This window comes from Pezoporus wallicus, unplaced genomic scaffold (genome assembly GCF_028554395.1).
Source record: "Pezoporus wallicus isolate ANWC-B61680 ecotype Strahan unplaced genomic scaffold, APGP_CSIRO_Pwel_v1 contig_6665, whole genome shotgun sequence".
NCBI classification, from domain to species: Eukaryota; Metazoa; Chordata; class Aves; order Psittaciformes; family Psittacidae; genus Pezoporus; species Pezoporus wallicus.
Window position 1 is genome coordinate 375,089 of NW_026636967.1, and position 23,832 is coordinate 398,920.

A 23,832-nucleotide genomic window follows, 5' to 3' on the forward strand; every position below is an offset into this window, starting at 1 on the left:
GCCCAACTGGAGGGTGGCGAAGGGTAAGGCTGAGCAAGGGTGGGAGAGAGAAAATCAGTGCCAAGTGTTCCTGTAGTGCTTAGGGGGGGCCAGGAGGGTCTCCAGGAGCAGTTTTCATGATACAAATTAAAATAAAAGCTGTTTGGAAGAGCACCCACTGTGCCTCTGCAGCCCAGTGGGATTTCTGCCAGCTCAGCAGCAGCCCAGGCTGCAGCAACCCCCAGTTTCATCCAGTCCCTCTGCTTTCTTAGCAGGGCTTCATCGTTTCTGCTTTTGCACAGGAGGGATGCCTGTTGCTCTACAAATGCCAATTTTCCTGTGCCTCTTACAGTAGAAAATTCAGTGAGAAATACCTGCCAGTAAGACGTTTACTGCCTTTCATGTTTTCACTGAGAAAAATGGGAAATGTCTAATCTGTTCCACACTTTATTGCCACCTTGCCAGGGATGAGCTCCCCTCCCACTAGGAGCTGATGGTTTCATGACCATTAATGGATAGAGAGAGGTTTTATTGCTCTTTCCTTTGTCTGAAGTTACTTGGGAATGAGGTTTGAATCCTTTGCCACTGGAACTATGTTTTGCACCAAACCACACAACGTGATGTTCATCTTCTTTATTCTTCCTGAAAAGTCTGAACAGTTTGCTACTTTAAAGTCAATCTAAAGTTAGCGGCAGAGAGGAGGGGAGGAGGAGGAGAGTAAAATAATCCCAGAGAGAAAGGATGTCCTTCTGAGGCTGAACAAAGCATGCAGGTTGACTCCTAACCATTCTTTGCAGTTCTTTATTTCACTCAAAAGCCCAAATGAAAATAACTAAATGGTGGTCAGACAGAAATAGTTTGTATTAAATTTTCAGCCTGTCCACTAGCCCCAGATTAATTTGTCATTTAAACACTCCTAATGGAGACATGGGCCCAAGGAGGAGAGCCACCCTGCTCTAGGGATGCCCTGCATCCCACCCATGCTCCCCTGCATCTCTCCATCCTGTCCGGTCTTCTCAGAGGGACATCCAGCTCTGCAGCTGCCAGTTTTTGGGTGCCTGGGGACTGCATAGCATGGGGAGAGCTGCACACTGGGGCCTAGAAGTGATACACACTAATTACTCCATGGCTATGACCATGTGAGGTCAATATTGTGATGTGGAGCAGGGGAATGCAGTCACTGCAATGGGCTGATGCAGTTGTTCCTGCATCCCACATGTGAGATGTGATGTTAGCCATGGTGTGTTTGCTTGGCTGTGAGCAGCAGCAAGAGAACTTTCCATACATGTTTTGATTTAAAATGTGAAAAAAGGGAATGAAAAATTAGTCCATTCTGAGCACAGTTAGAAAGAAACAACTTCAAAAGTTGACAGTTTGGGGCAAGTCTCCCTTCTTAAAATATGTTTCTAAATTAGCCATTTTGGGTCAGTCTCCATCTCTCGTCCCCTGAATATCCCTTGTCCCTACCATTTCACAGTGGGGAGAAAACAGTTAGCAGTTCCTTGCTCCTAAATACCATCTTTCAGCAGCTGGCTAAGCTGTAAAACGGATTAGCTTTGCCTTGCAGCTCAGTACACAACAATTTCAGGCTTGCACAGAAGTTGCACAGCCTTTCCAAGCAAAACATTTCTTATGAAAACCCTTCTGGAGATACCAGGAGATAGAAATGATCCTCTGGGGAAGCAGCATGCAGGAGATCAGGGAGCAGAGAGCAGGTGGGAGACCTGCAGTGGTGGACAAAGCTACCACCGAGCTTGGGCAGGACATTCTATGCCACCAACATAAATAAGCAGGCAAGGAGCCAATCTGGAGCTTGACAGGGACTGTGGTGCTGGGAGCATGAATTCAGGGCTGAAAAGGTGGGAAGAGATCCTGGGCAAGCATCTCCTCCATCTCCAGGCACCTGCAGTAGTGCGGACCAGGACGTTAGAGGGGTTAGTGGCTAGGCTGGTCTTAGCCCACAGCCAGCTGGCCCCTGGAACAGCACTGGCACTTTCAGAGGTGAGTTACTTCAGCCCTTAGCAATGTGCTAGGGCAAGGCAGGCACTGTCTCCAGGGATGCTCTGTCTGTGCACTTCTGCCTGTTCTCTTCTCTTGTCCAAGCACAGGCTTTTAAGCCTGCCAGCCTCTACCTCTGCAGGGGACCTGACACAGCCACATTGCTCCTGGCAGGAGCTAAATTGCTCTTTTTATGGTAGGAATTAGCTCCCACTGCCTGCTCTGGTTGCACTGTCCCATGCAGAACGGGGCTGGAAAGCGGATGCAATGGAAGCCCTGTGGATGCGCTGGCCGGGAAGGCAGTCTTGGAGAGGATGGGAGGCAGCCTCTACCCTCTACCGCTGGGCAGGGAGTCCGTGTGTCAGCAGCACAGGCCATGGCCTCAGCCCAGGGTGTTTAGTGCCAGTGCAGATGTCGGCAGCACAAGACCACGTGGACTCAGCCAGTCATTCTGTGGCCAAAGCGCATTCATCGTGCACCCTCTCTCCTTCCCTCCCTTCCTCCCTCCGCAGAGATACCCGAATAGCAAGAGCCTGCTTTTGAGGTTGGAAGTCAGGTTTAGAATTTTAATGATATCCTGTATCCCACAGCCTTTCATTTGGGGAGAAACTGCTCTAAATGACCTATTTTTCTTAGTATAATGGTAATCATTACCAAGAGGAAAATGAGCACTGAAGCCAGGAACAAATGCAGGCACACAGTAGATGGGGTGTCTGATTCTGACTGGCAAAATGCTACATGGAGAAATAAACCTTTTGTACTTAGAAGAAATATAAATATGTCTTTAAACATGTGTGTAAATTTGTAACAAATAAGTCACCGTGGCTTGAAACGGGAAGCAAGAGAGAGCAGCCATAAATATTTTATCTCCTTGGCAATGAGCTCCAGCACAGCAAATTGTCACATCCTCCTGGGGTGGAGGACGCCTGCTCATGCTGTTGGATGGGAAAGCCACAGCATCTCCCAATTTCCATGCAGCCTCCGCACCAGGCACCCTCGTCTCCTGGGATCTGGCAGAGAGGAGCCCAGGATCTACCCCAGTGCTGGGGACAGAGCTCCTGCACTTTGCCTGCTCACCCTCTTGGTTCACATCATACCACGGGCCAGCATGACATGCAGGTCCTGCCAAGCCCAGTCCTCAAGCAGGGTTGATGACTTGGATTTTTTTCTTTTCTTTTTCTTTACAAAGGGTTTTTTTTTTGGAGAAGGGAAAGATTTTGTAGCAAAGCAAGCCTGGAAAAGCAGTAGCTCATGCAAATGAACAGCTCATTCCAAACAGGTCCCAGGCGAAACAAGCAGCATACACCTCCCGCACAATGGGATGCTGCCCAAACAGCAGCTCAGGCCCTTGCAGGGACACCACACAGATGTTTTGGCTGGGCCACCGGTGGTCTGAACTTCACAAGGTGTGTGCAAACGTCCCCCTGACTGGCTGACAACACAGGACAGGTATAAAGGAGAGGGTACTAGAGATCCCAACCAAGATATACAGGTTGCTACTTCAAATCCCCCAGCACATGCTCACCTTGGCCATTCCAACCCTTTCCTGGGTGCGTGCCAGCTGGTGGGCTGCAGCACTTCCCAAAACCTTTTGGTCTGACTCCCAAGTGGCTAGGAGCACAACTGTGTCACTGCCTGGGAGGACAGCACTGTGGAAACGCAAATCCCTCCCACTGGGAGCTGTGCAGTCCTTCATTAGCAGTGTTTGACACAGCATGGGTGATACTTCTTGTAAAGACAATAAAACGAGAAAGCCTCATTAGACATGCTCCTGGAAGCTCAGATTAGGGCATTTGCAGCCCTGGCTCTGTGATCCTCCAAGCTCTGCTGAACTGTGACGCTTTTGGGGCCAGGAACCAGAATGTGCTCTGTGGAGCAGAGCCACCATTCTGCCCCTGTGCTTCCAAGTGATGGAGCAAATTTGGGGAAGTAGGTTCGGCTACAACTCTTCACATGACTTTGGAAGTGCTTCACCTTTACAGCAGAAATCAAAGCCCAGCTGCTCACTGGAGACAGCATTAGGCTGAACACACTGCAGATTGCCAACTGCTGCATGAAGCTGTAAACAGGAGGTGCTGCGGAGATTTGTCCTCAAGATGAAACAGTGCACCTCATTTAGTGCCCTGACTTCAGTCTAGAAGTCATCAGGGGCCTCTGGCCATGGTGTTCAAGCATCTAAATAATTCAGTTAAGTGAGACCCAAGAAAAACCTGCAAACATAATTGATTGGGAGGGTGAGTTCTGATCCCAGGTAATTGCTCTCTTCTGGAGTAGCCTGCAGCAGCCCCTTGGCCTTGCTTGTGCACCTGGGACCTAGCTGTTTAGGTCTGTGAGTGATGTAAGAAGTCCAGTCTCTGGATGCTGGAATTGAATTAGACACTGGCAAGACAGATTTTATTAGATTTATTAGATGGCTGGTAGAAAGAAGGCTGGAAATCAGAGGAAGAGAAATATCTCCCTGGCAACCTCTGGGCTAGCATTATTTTTCTTGCAGTGTGTTGAGATGGGTGCGATGCTTATCTCCCAAGCAATGTCAGAGCAGCAGATACCAGCATTTCGCCCACCCCAGATTCTGAGGCACACACACAGGATGGGGAGAGTGACCCTGAGCTTGATTCCTACATGTGGGGCCAACCACATCTGCCTGCTGTCCTCTGAGCCTACCAAGCACTATGCCCCACTGGCACACCATCCTTCAGATCTGGCAGTAGCACAGACTTAAATGATGTAGAGCAAATGCAGAGCGGAGTCCACTGAGGCCAGTCTCCAGCTCTGTGGCACCACCAACGCTCTACCATGACTCAACCATGATTTAAGACCAGACAAGTTAATAGGTGTCTGTCTGCAGGAGGATGCACCACTGGGAGTGCTAACATTTCATGAGGACAGCCAGTGAGCTGTTGTCATCACTGGGCCTGCCTTGGCGAAAGAAACTCACCAAGTGCCTGGCAATGCAAAGGTCCCTTGGTCTTGCAGGTTATCCACAAGTCGTTTCTTGCTTGCTGTCCCTGTGTTACCAAGATTTGAGGCATGCTCTGTGACACTTGAACTCTAAAAAAACAGAACCACTCCATGGTGAAGTTTTTACTGAGTACACCCATGCCTGCTGCCTGCTCACAAGTCCCTGGACAGCAAAAATAGCTGAGATGCCTTCTCATCTCATGGGGAGCTGGCTCAGACGCAAAAGCAACAGGATAAGTAGCTGCACTCCTATTCACAGGGAGGCTTGTCACACCATGCAGTGCAGATGGCTGCCTTAGACCTGGGTGGGCAGCAGCATGCCACATGTCACCAGAGGATGAGACCTGTTGTCACAGGAGAGGCTCTGTCTCAGGAAGGTCTCTGAGAAACAGATAGGGGCATAAACTCTGTGAGAGCAGCCAGGCATTGCCAACATTACCATCTTAATGGAATAACAGACAGCAGCAAAATTACCCCAGAGATTAACTGGTTCCCCCTCATCTCTGCTTCTAGCTCATACAGAAGCTGAATCCAGGCATTAACCGAGGGGGAGAGTTCCCCTCTGGGTTGTGGTTCCCTGGCGAGGTTTGGAGGTGGCATTGCACACAGCCTGGGTGCATGGCTGGGGAGAGGGTAGCCTTGCCAGGCTCAGTGGGAGCCAGCAGACAGACTCTTTTATCACGGTCACTGGGCTCTGCTCCTCCATTCTACAGCCAGCAGCTGCCTTGTGTTAATTAAGAGCAGAACAATTGCTCTTAATCAAAGGCCAGACCGACGGCTGCAGTGGCAGCAGCCTGCCCAGATCAATCTCTACATACTGCCCAGCTCATCCCACCTCCACTAAACCCATGCTCAGGGCTGAGAAGGAATAACAGAGGCATAATTATTTCTCTCCAATTGCTGCAACATGCCACCACAGCCTGCCAGCAGGGACAAGCCCGAGGCAGCTTCCAAGGAGGACAGAGATGTCCCTGTGATTTGTGGAGGAGCTCTCTCAGGGCTGGCAGGTGAGCTGATCGGCCTCCAGAGGTGTGTCCCCACCTACATGATGCCAAAGCATCCTCTCCTCAAGCGCCCAGGCCCTCTGCTCGCTTGGGGAAATTATGTAGGAGGGATAAGGGAAAGCTTTCTCATGGCAGCAGAAGACACAGACATTCTTGCTGTTCTTCTACTCCAGCACAGAATTTGCTCTGGGAGCCGGTGCAGCACCTCACAAAAGCCACTGAAAGTGCAGAATGTGCTCAATACCTTCAGCATCAAATAGCAGGGGTCTCCAGCATTGCAGCTTTAGAGTCAGACCCTTATGTCTTCCAACATCTTCCCTTTTGAACTTGACCTGGTTTATATGCATCAGCCACCTGCTGCTCACAACCTTTCCTTTCATCATGTGGGTGAGGGAGGAGCCAAGACGATGGGTCTCTCACCTACTGCCTTTATTTAGTCTGGCATCCAGTCTGGCCCCAGGTCAGAGAAACTAGCAGATTCTTCTCTGCCCAGGTCTCTAGAAGAGAACCTGCAAATTAGCCCCTCATCCATTCAGTCATGTATTTACTGCAGAATAACCCCTGCCTAACACTCTCTCACACAGGTAGGAGATACCTGCAGAACTCAGATGCAGCTTCCCTAGGAGATTTCTAGAGTTCTACCCCAGAGCTCTCAGCAGCCCCTTCCCCTGCAAGTATGCTTCCAGCACCAGAAAGCTCCCAGCACTCTCCTATTTATAGCTTCACACACCAGCTTTCATTTCCTTTTAATTAGCTGAGTCCCTTTCCGTCACGCCTAGATGAGGCAAAGGGTACCTGAGGCTGCCAGAACAGTGCTGGGGCATTCTGGGGAGCAGTGCTTCTGGGAAAATTTGTGGCTCCTTGCCAGCACCCAGGAGACAAGGATGACCAAGAGCAGGGAACTTTTCCATTCTCCATCTGTGGGGAAGGAGGAAAGCATCCATGTGAGGACTGTGAGCTGGCTCTGTATTTTCCTTCCCCCTGATACTGACAATGTGAGGTTATCTGGGGACCTGGCAGTGATTCACACACATTGTCCCAGGTGACCTGGCTAAGGGACCAGCAAGGGTGGTGGTTATATCTACTGATGACACATTAGGGTGGGCTGGGATCATACTGGAGGAAACACTTAAAATCCATCAGTGTCTCAAAAAGGCAGATAAACTGCCTGGAAAACAGAAAAAGGGTATAGCTGGGTCAAATTCTTCTGGCAGGGGCAAGTCATATCACCCCTGGGAGAGTCAGAGCTGGGAGCAGGGACTGCAGCAGCACTGGGATCAGACGAGAGCTTGGGAGGACAGGGGCATGGGAAAGTGATGGTGAACTTTGGCAGAGGAGAAGCAGGTCCCTATAGGTGAGGCAGGCCCAGGAGGTCATCTGAAGTAACAGGGTGAGGAAAAGCCCCAGCACCAGTGGGGAAAGCTTTGTGGAAAGGTGAGTATAGGGTGCAGAGAGAGGAGGATGGGGACACCTCCATGACCGGGCCCTGCACACCAGGGGCACTGAGCTCCAAGTACATCTCTCACCATGGCAAACACACATGCAACCAGATGTTTGCTAAACACACCCTGTTTTGCATGCCCAAACCAACAAATTGTGGGTGATTTTGACACTTTTAAATCAGGGGTTTAGTACAGATCAGAATGAAATCTTGCAAATCCACCCGACTTGGAAATGTCAAGCAACTCAGAAAAAATATGTTTTTCTGGGGAAATAGTAAATAGTTTCAGAAGTGTCAAAACACAATATTATAATTTAACATTTTATGTACCAGTCAAAATTAATAATTTACCTTCTTTAAACACCCAAAATACCTGAAAAACCTTTTTTGGGTTGGTTTCTTTTTTGGCATACCTGTCAAATAGCATCAAACTCAGAATGTTTGTGAAAAGGGATTTGTTCCCAGCAGATCTAGTTGCCTGCATTGACAGGAGATCCCGGGCCAGGACGGCCATGAGGGACAGGGCTCTGAACACAAAAGGCCATCTGTGCTGCGCAGGGCTCTGATTTGGGACAGCATCAGCTCTCCACTACATCACAAAAATGATATGATTCAAGAGGGTGGGTTTATTTTTTTCCCACTCAGGCAACAGGTCTGATACTTTCTGCTCAGGTTTCTTTGGGGGAAAGGGGGTGAAATGAACCCCTTAAGGGAGCTGAGGAGGTTTGCAGGATAAGAGCACAGTGGACGCATTCACTGGTGTAAGAAGGAGCTGGTTGAATCTCATAGCCCTGATGTATTGTTTATGTTGGACAGGTTCTGAGAGCAGTCTGCAGCTCTTTCTCTGTTTCTCCATGTGCCTACAGAGTAAATTATCTGTAATCATTAGCAAGTGGGCTGTTTCCTCCTTCAGACACAATTAGTGGGCAGGGTCCGGAAAAATCTTCCTCAATCTCATTTCCTTCAGAGGATGCACTTGAGATACCGGTACTGCCCCAGAGAAGGCAGGGTGCAGCTGCTGCCCAGAAGTGATCTTCCCTACTCCCTAGGGTATAAGCATCCCCAACTCTATCAGTCTCTAGTGTCTGTCCGGGGCAGGCGGTGGAGATGAAATCCCAGCCTGCAGACCAGTGAGGCTGAATGAGACATCCACCAGCCCTGATTTTCAGCAAGGTGAGGTGGGAAAATGCAGTGGTTCAGGGATAACATGATTTACAGTTTATTGGCCAGAGGAGGATCTGCTCTCCCTATAAACACCATCCTTAAGCGATGCACTCATAATAATTCAGTGGGTCACAAAAGGTGTAAGCAATTAATAGCCACTTCTCAGCCCCCACTCTGCCAGAGCCCATCACTTGGCTGTTCCTTAGTTGCTCCCTGAAGCGTGGCTGGCTGCGGGTGTATGATGCCATCACCCGTGCAGCTCTGCCTTTTAGCCCCTGCAAAAGGTGGCCATGCCATCACCTCAATCTGCCCCACACTGGGGGTGGTGCTGTGACACATGGCATGGTGGGGAGGGCACTGCCAGTCAGGGAAAGGGCTTTATGGAGCAGCAGCTCTTCAGAGGGCTGAAGGACTAAGTGAAGGGGAACTTTGGATTTACACTTGGGAAAGCTGGAATAAATTGCAGCAATTAAAGTGCAAATGAAGCTTTAAGCAGTGTGGCATCCTAACTACCTGGGAAGTGTGTTGTGTATACTTTTGTCTCACTCCCTCCCTCTTTTATTTATAGACAGAATTCAAATCACTTAAATAATTTAAACTAATTTGGCAGGTAGTGCCAGGGTTCAGGATGCTCTGGCTGGCATTAATGAGGCTGTGTTTTCACAGTGGCTCCCAAGCCCTCCAGGCTTGTCTGTGGCCACTTGCTCCCCAGCCCTGGGAGATGGGGTTTGTGCTGGCAGCTCCCTGCACCTGCATGGCTCTCATGTGCAGTGCTTGTGCCATGCCAGGTGATGCCAGGCACAGGCAGGGAGCAGAGATGGGAGAGGATGCAGGAGGGTACTGGTCATGCGTGGCGGCGTGTTGCAGACACTGGTAACGGCATAGCTAGGGGTCATTAGTCACACCACAATGTGCCACTGGCATTGCAATGGGAAGCACGGTTTAATTTTCTTCCAAAGCACCAGGGCTGATGGTGAAGCACGGCTGTGAGTACACACAGAATCATAGAATAGTTAGGGTTGGAAAGGACCTTAAGATCCTCTAGTTCCAACCCCCTTGCCATGGGCAGGGACTCCTCACACTAAACCATCTCACCCAAGGCTTCGTCCAACCTGGCCTTGAACACTGCCAGGGATGGAGCATTCACAACCTCCCTGGGAAACCCATTCCAGTGCCTCACCACCTAACAGGAAAGAATTTCCTCCTTATATCCAATCTAAACTTTCCCTGTTTAAGTTTTAACCCATTACCCCTTGTCCTATCACTACAGTCCCTAATGAAGAGTCCCTCCCCAGCATCCTTATAAGTCCCTGTCCTGGGTTCAGCAGTAGCAGTCATTTTTCTCCTTCTTGGTAGCTGGTGCAGTGCAGTGTTTTGATTTTTGGCCTGGGAACAGAGCTGATAACAATGATGTTTTGGTTTGGCCAAGGACTTTGTGAGCCTCATGCTCTGCCAGGAAGGATGGGAAGCCGGGAGGAAGCAGAGACAGGACACCTGACCCAAACTGACCAAAGAGGTATTCCATACCACAGAACATCATGCCCAGGACGTAACTGGGAGTTACCCAGGAGGGCTGGGGCACTGCGGGGTTGGAGGAGGTATCGGTGGTGCTTGGTCGGGCTGGGGGGGCCAAGTTATCGGTCGGCTGGTGCTGAGGTGTTGTATTCTCTTCCCTTGTTATTTCCTTTGTTATCATTGTTATTATTGGTGGTAGCAGTAGTCATTTGTGTTATACCTTAGTTACTAAACTGTTCTTATCTCAACCCATGGGAGTTGCATTCTTTTCAATTCTCCTCTCCATCCCTCCGGGAGCAGTGGGAAGGAAAGAAGGGGGGGAAGTGAGTGAACGAATTACCTGACTGGGTTTAAACCACAACAGTCCTTTTTGGCTCCCAACGTGGGGCACGAGGGGTTGAGATAACAACAGATCTGACCGGATTAATAGTCATTCGTCACAATGCTGATTTATTGGCTCTCAGAGTTGTTCTTGTTGATCTCACAGTTTCAGAATGCAGTACATTATTTAGAGCCGGTATTCGCTGTGTTAGTGTTTATCAAGTGTGGGGCTTGGGCTAAGGTTCTTGTCTCACTGTGCTTTATGGCAATGGCTTGTAATACGGGCGGGCTCCAGCAGCAGGGCGGGACGGACGTGGCCGTGGACTTGTACCTGGCCATCCGGCTGCTCTTCACCATCCTGGCCCTTGTCCTCGCCTCCATCTTCGTGAGGCTGTGGGGAGCCAAGGGGGAACAGTCCCAGGAGCCAGGACCCAGGTGTAGGACCTTGGTTAAACTTCACCTCACAAGCGTGTCAAGGTCCCTCTGGATGGCATTCCTTCCCTCCAGCGTATCAACCGAACCACACAGCTCGGTGTCATCGGCAAACTTGCTGAGGGCGCACTCAATCCCACTGTCCATGTCAGTGACAAAGATGTTGAACAAGACCGGTCCCAACACTGATCCCTGAGGGACACCACTCGTTACTGGTCTCCAGCTGGACATTGAGCCATTGACCACAACTCTTTGTGTGCGGCCATCCAGCCAGTTCTTTATCCACCGAGTGGTCCATCCATCAAATTGATGTCTCTCCAATTTAGAGAAGAGGGTGTTGTGTGGGACAGTGTTGAATGCTTTGCACAAGTCCAGGTAGATGACATCAACTGCTCTACCCCTGTCCATCAGTTCTGTAGCCCCATCATAGAAGGCCACCAAATTGGTCAGGCAGGATTTCCCCTCAGTGAAGCCATGCTGGCTGTCACCAAGCACCTTGTTGTTTTTCCTGTGCCTCAGCATGCCTTCCAGGAGAATCTGCTCCAAGATTTTGCCAGGCACAGAGGTGAGACTGACTGGTCTGTAATTCCCTGGGTCATCCATTTTCCCCGTCTTGAAAATGGGGGTTATATTTCCCTTTTTCCAGTCATCGGGAACTTCACCTGACTGCCATGATTTCTCAAATATGATGACCAGTGACTTAGCAACTTCATTCGCCAGCTCCTTGAGGACCCCCGGATGGATCTCATCAGGTCCCATGGACTTGTGCATGTTCAGATTTTTAAGATGGTCTCGAACCAGATCCTCTCCTACAGTGGGCTCAAGGTCTTCATTCTCACAGTCCCTGCATCTGCCTTCCAAGACTTGGGTGGTGCGGTCAGAGCCTTTGCCAGTGAGGACCGAGGCAAAGAAGTCATTCAGAACCTCAGCCTTCTCCAAATCCTGCCTAGCTAGTTCTACTGGGAGCTTCCTGAGGGGGCCTACATTGTCCCTCGTAATAATAGTGGATACATAATGGGTAATAGTACCTGCATCCTCAGGTGCTTTATAGCAACCATGAGGGCTGGAAAAACAGGTACAAGACCAAGAAATAACTCCCCAGTCAGAGCAAAGGGACCAGAGCAATAAGGGCAGGGGCTGGCTGCACTTCTGCTGCTCATTTTCCCTTGGTGCCAAAGGAAGCAGGGTAGAGATGAAGAGTGAAACCCTGCACTTCAGTTAAGTTTAGACCCACCTGCAGGACCTCCAGGTCTCTCTAGGAAATCAGTGGGTTCCCCCCATTCCCACTGCAGGCCCTCCTGCCCTGCAGGGATGCTGGGAAGTGGCAGTCTGCACTGGGAAATGGGGTGTCCCCAAGAAAGCCCCCAGGTGGAGAGGGGACATGATGCTGCTGCCTATCCCTGTGCTGTGCTGTCAGTTTTCACTGGTGTGGCTGGATACTCCTCTTGGGCTGCATCTCGCCAGCTGATCACAAGCTGCTGTGGGTGTTACCAAGTGTGTTTGCTCACTCCAGTGCAAGCAACAGAGATGTTTGCATAGGATAGCGGTACGGGAGAATATGCAATTATGGATTGAATCTTGTCCTGATAAGGAGGCCTATAGTTGCCAAGAGTGAAGCATCGCTGCAATACCTGCTTGCGGGAGCCCTGACACCGAGTGGGATGCAAAGGGTGCTAGATTCCTTCCCTTAGGAAGCTGCCAGTCTGGCTCGCTGGCATCCGTAACACTCCGAGCTCATTACGTTCAGGTGAGCTTCCTTTTATTTACAAGAATTCCTGCAGGAAGAATTTTGTGAATACTTGTCTAAACAAATATTTGCCTCAGATATGCTCTTGTGACTGACATGCTCATTTTCTTGTTTATCCAGCACATTTCTCAAGCGGTTTCTGACTGTATTGTCAAATGCAGTCATTTAAAAATTATGAATTGGGATTTTCAGGAGTAATGGTTGCTTAAAAACTACCTGCTTTTTTTAATAGTCCTCCGAGGAGAGTTTGATGTGCCCCCTTGCTGGTAGGATGGTCATGCATCATGCAAACAGGCAAGCTCTGCTCCACGGATCGGTAGAGACCTCCATGTTTCCATATAGCACCAAGGCTGCAAGAAGTGAGAAAAATACCAGCTACTGCACAGCTGGAAAGAAGAGCTTGCACTGCAGCAAAAGCTTGAAACTATTTGCAAAAGGCAAGAGAGGTGCTTGCCCTGGGTAATACAGGTTTAACCCAAGAGAAAGCAGCACTCGAGCCTTGTGATTCAGCTCAGCCCCACGATCCCCTTACTCTATTCTGAAAGGTCACTGTAACAAATGAACATGTGTACCAAACCCATCCCAAGCTGCTACGAATCGTTAGGATGTGAGGGGAGGGAAGAATCCACTCTTTTTTTGCTGAAAACAGTCTGCTCAGCACCAATGTTTGCTGCTGTTATAAACACCATGAATTAGTGTTGCCCACTGCCCTGGGTGTTTACTGAGAGGTAAGGTAGGGTTCCTCTGTGTGTTTTCACATAGGCATGTGGATAGCTTGGGTTGGAATCCTGTCCTTCCCCCAGCTTCCCAGACCACACAGGAACGAAGGGGCAGGATTTACAAGCAAGCTGCTTCCTAACCTTAACCTGCTGCATTGCACCCGTTGCCTTTTAAATAATCACTGTCTTTTGAAGGCATAAATACTTATGGGGGAAAGGAAAAAAGTACTATTCCCTTCTGAAAGACCTAATTTATCTGGAATTATCTATTCTTGGCTATAAATCCCCTGTAAAACTTGGCATGAGTGTAAAAGCAGTTACAGCAGTGACTGTATATTTTTATCCAAAACCTCAAGAAAGAACAAACCAAAGCCCTAAATGGCAGCTACAAGACATTGCAGAGATGCTGGTAAGAGTGGAGCTGCAGTGAGTGCCTTGCCTGGGAAGCACCATTTAGAAGGACACGTGAATCCCTCCCCCAGCAACTTTTTGGTTTCTTTCTGGGCAATTCCTGTTTGAGAAATTATTTTAACATGTCAGTTTTCCCTGCTGTGCATGACTTTAGCAATGGACACAGAATGGTCCCAGCCTGGGGACTTTAAGTTCCATGCTAACATTTGCTGAACACTACATCCTCGCCTGCCACATCCTTCAGGAGCCAGGACAAAGGTACATTCATCCCTGGTGTCCACCTACTCAGGCACACGTCCTCAGGGCTGGCTCTGAGTCACCTGGCTTCCCACTTTTTCTTCTTTATTCTTCTCTCCATGAAGCAGGAGAGAATCCAGCTATTATTTAAATGAGGCCCCATGAACATAAGCAGCTGTAATACACTTCCCCATGCAAAGTAGGGCAGGCTTTTAATGGCTTGCAATTCCTTAGGCTTTGCTTCTTCCCTTCAACCTCCACCTCTGCCTCTCCCTAAAAGATGTGAGAGCCCAGGTTTGCAGTTAAAAGTCAGCTGATGGGGAGCAGAAGCAGTGCCACCAAGTCCTGGGCAGGCTCTGGCAAGGGCATCAATTTCCTCTGACAGCTCCTGGAGCTATCCCTGGGTCATGATTCCCTTCCAAGGGGCAGAGGCAACCACAATAGCTGGGATCCACAGGGCGAGATGGGGTGATCTATAGGGGGGATCTGTGGGGTCAAGCACTTTCCTCCCAGAGAGCTGCTATGCACATAGGGCTAGCTGTCACATGGCATGTGATGGGCATATCTGGCTGCGATCATTATCTGTCTCCTCCATTCTGTAAGCAGTTTGATAGTACTCCTGAGTGCACTGGGACCTATTCCCTTCCTGGGAGTGGATCCCTGCACAGGAAAGATTAACAAATTGGTTACACAAGCACAGCACGGTGAGAAGGAGCTGTGGCCATGAGCAGCTGTGCCCGGCCAGAAAGCTGCTGAGACCTTGTGCCATCCTGGAGACAGCTTTGCTGCGCCTTCCCCTTCCCTGTGCCCTGCTGGGGGCAGCCCAAGCACCACATGACAGCCCTAACCTCACCCCTACTCAAGGAGGAAAGTACCCCACACCCTGCGAGCTGCTTTACCCCTTCCACTGCTGCAGCCTGCCACCCCAAGCACCCATTCACACCCAGCCAGGTGGCTGCTCAAGCAGTGTGGAAATCCTGAGTCTTCTCTGGAGAGCTTGCCTTTATTCCTTGCTGGAAGCTGAGTATTCCCCTCCTCAGTCACCAGTGAAACCCCATAGCCATCGTTTAGCAGAGCCATGCCCAGGATGGAACCTCTGCAGAGCATGTGTGTCCCTCTCCCCACTGCAGACATGGCACAGCTGGGCTGGGACACGTGCAGCTGAGGGTGCCACGGCCCCCAGTGGGACTTCACGGTACCATGGCACACTCATGGATCTGCCTGTCTCCACCAGGGTTGTGCCTCTGCTTTCTCTGCAATAGCACCCAGGGCTTGAACTTGCTGAGCAGTTTTGGATGGAAAGTGCCTGTGTAAGGGCATCACACCAAGTTTCCATTCAGGACACCCTAGGCTGTGTTCGTTCTCAATAAAAACCTGTTCTCTATTCAGCCATGCACAGAGCCTGGTAGTGGGTGTCCTGGCAGTGGGACATTACCTGGTGGGAACACAGCTCACACTGCTGTGTGGTGGGAGCTGATGGGAGCTGTTGTCCTCACCATCCATGTCCAGCACATGGAGAGACCCTAATGCTTATTCTCTGCTATCTTTTCCAGGGATGGAGGGATGCATGTACAGCTGGGAGCAGCAGGAGCATGGCACAGGCCCTCAGAGATAGATGTGAAGGTAGTGCCCTGTGAGGACACAGCAGAACATCCCCAGACCACGGAGGAGTGTGAGGTCTTGCTGGGAAGAGGAGAGCTCCCTTTCCTGCCCTGCCAGCCAGGTCTGCCTGCTGCCTGGTTGCCTACCGCATTTCCAGGGATCAATACCAGGATTTGAGGCTCGAAACCTGGAGGTGCATTAGTGCTGTGGGATTGCTGGAGAGCCTGACAACAATGGGGGATCCACCACAGAGTAGGGACATCTGCCCAGGAGGCCCTGCATGCCTGTGAGCCCTGGCTGCTGCTGGCGGAGGGTGCTTGGGTTGCTCAGCAAGCCAGGGCTGGTGGCAGAGCTGAGGTACTTGCAGGGCACAGCCAGCAAAAGGTGAAGAGCTGGGAGAGGGTCTGCAGGGGCAGCCCAGAACCCCAGGAGAGTGGGAGCCGAGCTGCTGCTCCTCCAGGGATCTCTTCCTGGGGCCAGCAGACAGAGCAGCCCTTGGTCCCTGGCTCACTGTGGATGTCCCCCCTTGCCCCGCCAACAGGACCGCTCCCCTAGTGCTGGTGTGGAGAGAGGGCTGCTCATCTCATCATGGTGCTGCCACCGCCCGACAAGCGCCATGTCTGTTTGACCACCATCGTCATCATGACCAGCATGGCCTTCATGGATGCATACCTGGTGGAGCAGAACCAAGGGCCCCGCAAGATTGGTGTCTGCATCATCGTGCTGGTGGGGGACATCTGCTTCCTCATCGTGCTGCGCTACGTGGCAGTGTGGGTGGGGGCAGAGGTGAAGACAGCCAAGCGGGGCTATGCCATGATCCTGTGGTTCCTCTACATCTTCGTGCTGGAGATCAAGCTGTATTTCATCTTTCAGAATTACAAAGCAGACAAGAAGAACCTGGAGACAGTGGCCAGGAAAGCCCTGACCCTACTCCTCTCTATTTGTGTGCCCGGGCTCTACCTGGTGTTGGTGGCCTTGGACAGCATGGAGTATATACGGACCTTTCGGAAGAAAGAGGACTTGCGGGGACGCCTCTTCTGGGTGGCCCTTGACCTGCTAGATATCTTGGACATCCAGGCCAACCTGTGGGAGCCACACAGGACCGGCCTGCCCATCTGGGCAGAGGGGCTCATGTTCTTCTACTGCTACATACTCCTCCTGATCCTGCCTTGTGTGTCCCTCAGTGAGATCAGCATGCAAGGGGAGCACATTGCCCCACAAAAAATGATGCTCTACCCTGTCCTCAGCCTGGTCACCATTAACATCGTCACCATCTTCATCCGGGCTATCAACATGGTCTTGTTCCAGGACAGCAGGGTCTCCACCATCTTTATTGGCAAGAACATCATCGCAATTGCCACCAAGGCATGCACCTTCCTCGAGTACAAGCGGCAGGTGAAAGAGTTCCCTCTGGAAGCTCCAGCAGAACTCCCTCTCCCACAACCAGAGCATCCACAGCACACAGGGCATCCCGCACGAGCCATCACCCACGAGGGAGATCCTTGACACATGAGGGGTCACGCCCAGCCGAGCATTGGTTCAGATAGCCCTGTGCCAAGCAGAGGAGGGATACTGCTTTCCCGCTGCATGGGCGAGCAAGATGGACAAATCCCACCAGCGAGGGCTCTTCTAGGCACAAAACACCAACCACGTTGTAATTGAGCTATGGAGTGTCCCCTAGATGTCTTCATCTCAGGTATAACCCTAGGAGTCCTCCAGACAAACCAAATGAACTTGCAAAGGACCTGAACCAGTTAGCCCTTTCCATCTGTCCTTCCCGCCACCATCACTCCTGAGCAAAGACTGCTAAGGTTGCAAAGTCCCTTTTTACTCCTTGAGCACCTCACCTTTACCCCAAGCCTGGAACGAAGATTTTGTTACTGAAGACCTTTTTATTAAGTGGGGACAGGGGCATAGGTGTATGGGTTGGGGGGGGAAGGTGGGACGTTTGAACCAGTAAACCCTGTGATTGTAGATGTCTCTTATCTCCAATGGTTGTGTTTACAGTTTCCTATTTATAGTGGCTCCCAGGGGCTTCTGGGCTGCCCCAGGGACCAGTCCTTGTGGGTTGGTGATGGCCAAGAGCAGCAAGCCCTGTGGCAGGGAGCAGGGCTGGGAGCCGGCATGGGTCCCTCACCGCAGGACAAGGGACACCTCAAGCAGTGCACCATGCCAACCCTGCTGGGAGCAATATTTGACAAGCTGAAGCTGATCTAATGCTGGTGTTTTATGGATTTCATTAACTCCAAACAACTCAGCACAATATTTCTATTTTTAGAAGGGTCTCTCCCTGCCGTTGCAAGCCTCCCCACCTGCAGCATCCAGCACCGCTGCCCTGGCCCCACCAGCACTGCTGCAGGCGGGCACCCAGGAGGGCTTCGTAGTGAGGCTGGCGATGATGCATTTCACTCTGGCATTGAGCGTTTATAAAGAGGGCTGCTTTCCACAGCTACTATATTTTTAAAATAAAATATTTCCAAAAAAAAAAAAAAAAAGAAGAAAAGAAAACAAACCTCAAACAAGAGCTGGGAAGGATGTGCTGCCCAGGGCAGGTGGTTGGGTTTGGGGATGGGCATGGGTCTCCTCCTCTGGTGTGTGTGGTGGTGATGGGCTTGGCTGGCTGTGGGCAGGTGGTGGGAGGTGAGGGCCAGCCGGACAATAAAAGCCCCATGAGAGCAATGGCTTTGGTGGTCTCTTTTCTGCCAGTGTGGGGAGGGAGGGGGCAGCTCGGAGGGCAGCTCCCATACAACTCAAATCCCTTCTCTACTCCTGCATCCACCTCCCCTGGACTCCAAGTGCCATCCCGAGAGGTGCTGTGCCCTGCACTCATCTAGTGGTGGGTTCAGCAAGCAAAAACCAGGCTTTTCCAGCTGAAACACTGCCCCAGGGGTTGGGCACCTCTCAGCTGCCTGCACCTGGGGGGAGGCGCAAGGAGGCAAGCAGAAAAGCTGCATCTCAAACATGCTGAAATGGGATCTTTTTGCTTTTTCTGAACCAAACATTTAATTTTGAGGAGTCAGAATAAAATGCCTGATGCTGTTTACATTTCTCTTCCACATTTTCTTCTGGCTCTGCTCACTGAATTTGACCTAAATTGACAAATTATTTTAGTCTTCATCTTTTCAGCCCATCATCATCTGTCCAAAGCATTGAAGGACCAGGCAATTGCAACCCTGCTTTGCCACCCTGTTGCCCAGGCATGGCTTTGTGGGGTTCTCTACTGGGAATAAGTCTGCTGAGAAATCAAACAGTATCTTGCCAACAAAAATGAATTTGCAGTAAATTTAGCCAACTGCAAAAGTTTCTTCATCCTTTCCCTCGGAGAAAACAAGAGGAAAAGGGCAGGTGATTAAAAAGGTATTAGCAGAAATTAATTATATTGCTAAATTATTCTGGAATACCTATGGAATTACATATTACATCTATACTGGAGCCATTAAAATACATGCGATTAACATCACTGCAATTAACTCCCAAGTATATAATAACATTCTACCACTCTTTCAGGTAATTAATTTATGAGGCTTTATTTTACAGCTCTTCCCCAGAATTGAGTGTAGGAAACCCTGCAGCTACTGGCAGCGCGGTGCTGTGCCCAGGGCTGGGACACACGGCTCAGGCAGTGCTCAGCATCAGGCTGTACCTGTAGCAGTAATTTATCCTGAGGATAAAATGAATTTCCCAGGGGTTACTCTGACAGGTTGTTGTGGTTGTGTGTATTTTTGTTCTGTCTCAGCCTGATAGCTAGCTCTGCAGCTATGCCTTATGGTGGAATGTTCATATCCTTTGAGCCTGATCTGTTGCTAAGGTTGCTTGGAGGAATGTCTGGCTGTGCTTCCTGGATGGAGCCTGCATGGGAATAGTGCTTTATCCTTGCTCTGCTGTAATCTCCAATCAGGCTTAGGAGTCACCACAACCTTTTCCCGAGGCTGCAAGACCCTGCTTTTCACTGCTGATGTCGTGTTGTCTTTGTGGAGAGAGGTGTCCTTGGGGCATGGCTGCCCTGAGCCCCTGTGTTAGGAGCAGGAGTGGGAGGAGAGGTGATGGAGGCGATGCTCACCTGGAATGCGGTGCATTGCATCATTCCTGTAAAGGCACATGAGCTCACTGCTCCTTGAAGACCGCTCTGTGGCAAAGGGAGGGAGGAGAGGCTTTTCTTGTTTTCTGCTGTTCAACATCCCCCAGGGGCTCTGTCTGCATCATGTTTCTTACCCAGCAACACAACTCTTTCTTTTCAAAGCCGTCCCAGAAACAAGTGTTACAAGCTGGCCCCTCCACAGAAACTGATGGAGGAAGGCTGGGAAGGAGGGTAGAGGAGTGCTAGCTGGGAAGGGCAGTGTGACGGTGTCTGCGAGCAGAGGGGAGAGCCAAAGTAGCCAGCAAAGACCTTGGAGACATGGAGACAGCACGGCAATGGGAGCACTTCACCTGTTCCTTGCCCAGTGCTTGCTGAGGGCAATGCAAGCACTGTTGCCTCCTCCCCAAAATCTATCCCTGCCCAGCAGAGACAAGACCTTTGGGAGCCATGGGACTTGAGGAGGGACGGCACAGTGGTGGTGGCTGCGCAGGGTGACTGGCTCTCAGCCTGGCAGTTTGTTAGAGGAAGGTGATATTTTGCCATGGGCAATGAGAACTAAAGGAAACAATTAAAACTAAATAGGCTGGAACAGAGCAGTTTTTCAGCTTTCTGTTGAGGTGTATTGGTAAAAGAGCTCCTTTGTGAAACACGAAATCCTCCTGGCAAGCTATAGACTCCCACCTGCTGAAGTGAAAGCAGCACAACAATAATGCAGAAGAAAGGACAGAAATTCCCAGCCCTCCAGTGGAAGACCCACATGGGCGGCATCCCTCACTGGCATTGGAAAACAGGCCACAGGCACAAGGAAGCCCATGCCCTTGGAGTGGAGAAGCTGGCAGTGCTTTGGGGGCCAACTGATGCTGTCCTTTCAGTTACTGACCCGCTGGGAAGTGCTGAGGTAAATGCCCCTTCCAAGCCAAGAGACAGCCCCTGAAGTAGCCAGGTCTGCTCTGTAGCTTGCAGGGACACCAGAGTGGTGGCACCCTATGGAGATGCAAAATCCCAGCCTCTCTGAGCCTTCCTGCTAGTCTGGTCCTGAAAGACAGCAAATTGTTCCAGTTCTGTGCAGCCATGGATGATCTGTAATCGCTTCCTAGCCTCAGAGATGGCCTGAACACATCCACTTCCCAAGCATTGCAGAACTGAAAAATGAGAGCTCACAAGTAAGTGGAGCAAAGCAAGCCATACCAGGCTGTTACAAAGCATCAAGCCCAGAGAAATCCATCTGGGTCCTGTTCCCCTACCAAACATTTGGATGAAGAGGCAGCAACAGGCTTGTGCTGCTGCATGCCTGGCACCATGAGAAGAGTCCGGACCCAGCTCTTGTGTCCCAACAGCCTCATGTTACCTGCGGTAACTGCATCCTTCTCACTGCCTTGGGCTGGATCACCAGCTATTTTACCCACCTGGGAGCTCTTATTCAGCTCTCAGCAGCACAAGCGCCTTTCTGCTGCATTGACCTGCGTGCTGGTGTGCTCTACAGCCAAGGGAGAGGAGTGTGAGCTCTAGCTCTTCTTTCCCAGGTCCCTGGCAGCTCTCACAAGTCCTACTTGTCCTCTGATGGTCTCCTTTTGGAAGGTGAAAATACATAATGCTGCAGCCCCTGTGCAAGGCTGGGGAGAGGCTGGCTGGCTGGCTGGCAGCAGGCACCAAGCTGGAAGTACCCTGCAGTCCTGCAGCCAGATTCCCCACATGAGCACAGCACTGATGTCTCTGCAGAATCCAAAAGTGCTTGGGAGGATTTGGGAGAAGAAAGACACCCAGCATGACGATGCAGCACAAAGGATGGCCCTGTGGTCAGGCCAGCTCTCTGCAGCGTGAGACTTTGCAAACCACTCACCAAGAGCAGGGCACCTGGGGACAGGCTGCTCTCCAGCCCAGCATCTGCTCTTTTTTCTTGAGTTTTAATTCCACTCTCATGCTAGTACTTCCCAGAACACAAGCTCCCTCGCAGCTCTGGGGCCTGGCTGCTCACCTGTGGCTGGGCAGCAGCGAGCCCCAGCTCCAACCGAACACGTGCTGCTGCTTTGGAGGTATCTGAGACCATCACCTCCTACAGTAATCCCAGGAAGGTGCAGGGGGCAGAAGCTGCTTGAGTTGCAGGGAAGCTACAGAAGGGTGCAGGGAGATGCTGTCCCACAGCTAGTGAAGCAGCAGGATGCATTGCCTCCAAACCTGCACCACTGTGGTTTCCTCCTTAAGCTCTCCATGTGCTTGCATGCACAGCCTCGCTGTAGCAGGCACCACACTGTATGGCAGGAGGGATCAAAGCTGTCAGGTTGATTTAACTGGGCAGGGTGAATAGGTTTTCCATTCCCTCATTGGCAAAACCCATATGCCCTCCCTCTGCAGTGCCACGCATCGCGGTGCCACCCAGGGCAGCCCCATGCACTGTCACCTCACACCATATACAAATAAGTAATTTTATGTTTTCTTTTGCTCAATCCAGGTTAATTTGTTGAGCGGAGGGAGACTGAATGCTTGTGTCAATAACTCTTTCCCTCCTGCCTGCCCCGGATTCAATGCACTTTTTTAGCTCAGGTCAATACTGCAATAAAAAACAAACAGCAGGTGTCCAGAGCACCCTAACAGCAACTCCTGTTCTCCTAAATTCCTTCTGCCCAGCCTCTGTGGCAAAAGTTTGAGTTTCTCATTAATTTAATCCTAACTTTGTATGCCCTGGATTTGTAAACTGCATCTGCGTTTTAGGTCTGGTGTTCTTGAAGGATAATGTCTATTTAAGTTACTGAGTAGGGCTTGCTCGTTTAATTTCACCTTAATAAAGATTTTATGTGGTTTTGACATGTTTGGTGTCTCAAATGTATTGACACAGCTGCCTGAGGAAGTATTACGACCATAATGCTCAGCATTAAAAAGACCCTGGCAAGGTATATTGATTGCCCTCTTGTATAGTTGTTTGAAGGCAAAGACCAGTCATAGGGAAGAATGAGTACCGTAGTTCGGTTTTATGTGAACTTCCCTGATGCTACAGCATTTCATCTGCGCAAAAAGCATTTGCAAACATTTCTCTGCAAATTCTCCATTGGGATGTGAAGAAGTGGTGGTCCTGTTGCTGGGATGCTGTCAGGAGGGGAATTTTCAAGGAAAAATGCTGCAGATAACAGAAAAGTCACCTCCAAGGAAGGGCATTGAAGTGTAAATAAATAAAAAAGTGAAGAAGATGCTCACGTCCTTCCCACTGGTGTATCCCAGAGGAAAAGCCACGGGCTGATTGTGGCTCACTGGAGATGCACTGTAACATGTTGAGGGAAATGGTAAATCATCTTCCAAAATTTGTCCTTACAGCTGTGGGTTTTCCCAGTGACCCTTCCCAGCTAATGTACCCTCAGCAGCTGTATGAAAATGCAGGTGCATTATGGGCATGGTACACTAAGTGGAACAGAGATAAAAATTAGTAGAATGATCCATTAGCAGGTGTAGGTATATGCTTGAGATGGAAGAGGAGCGTAATTAGTGCCTCGTGGCCAGTATTTGCATACAAAGACACACCCCACAGGTCCCTGTGCAGCCACCTACGCAATTACTAATGGGAGGATTATTTTAAAACACAGTTTACTGATTGCAAACCATTTCCTCCAACCCAAGCCATGGTGACTCTGTTCAAAGGCACCATGAACCAAGGAAGAAAACCAGCTGCAGCAAACCAGCAGCCACGCATTATTCTGCTGGGCGATGCTGGTGCAGGCTCTGTCCTCCTCACCAGCCCAGTGTGCAGGTGCAGGGGCTGGGCTCCTGCTTGGCTTTTGGGTAGGGCAGAGGGAAGGAGGGTGTCCCAAGAAGCAAGTCAGCAAAACACATGTAATGAGGAGACTGGCACAGATTGAGGTCCAAGGAAGGACCTTCCTTCTTCACACGTAAAGAATAATGTGGCAGAAGAGATATCACTATGACACCAAAACAACATTTCAGATCACAAGATGAGCAGACGTAAGATCTGCAGGGTGCCACAGCCCCTGCCCCATTTCCTAGGGCCTTTACACTGCCATAGCTGATGATCATTCTTGCCTTTGTCTCCATGGCTCCCTCAGCTCTCCAATCTGCCATGAAATAACTACCCATCACTTGCAGGAGCTCTTGGGAATGAGGATGCTGAGAAGCAGAGTGTGGCGCCTTGAGCATGCGAGGCACATCCTCTCATAGCTTGAGTGGGCCATGCCAAAAGGCATCTAATAACTAGTATCTCAGCTTCCAGGGCTTGGCAC

At 50.4% G+C, this 23,832-nt stretch overlaps 1 protein-coding gene across 1 annotated transcript in view; it reads left to right on the forward strand.

The window, feature by feature from the left end:
- Nucleotides 1-17,505, forward strand: part of TMEM121 (transmembrane protein 121) — a 38,621-nt gene extending 21,116 nt beyond the window's left edge. Inside the window, exon 2 of the mRNA XM_057402405.1 lies at nucleotides 15,483-17,505. Within this exon, the coding sequence (XP_057258388.1) occupies nucleotides 16,120-17,037 (918 nt within the window). The 5' untranslated portion in view covers nucleotides 15,483-16,119 and the 3' untranslated portion in view covers nucleotides 17,038-17,505. The remainder of the gene's footprint in view (nucleotides 1-15,482) is intronic.
- The last annotated feature ends 6,327 nt before the right edge of the window (nucleotides 17,506-23,832 follow it).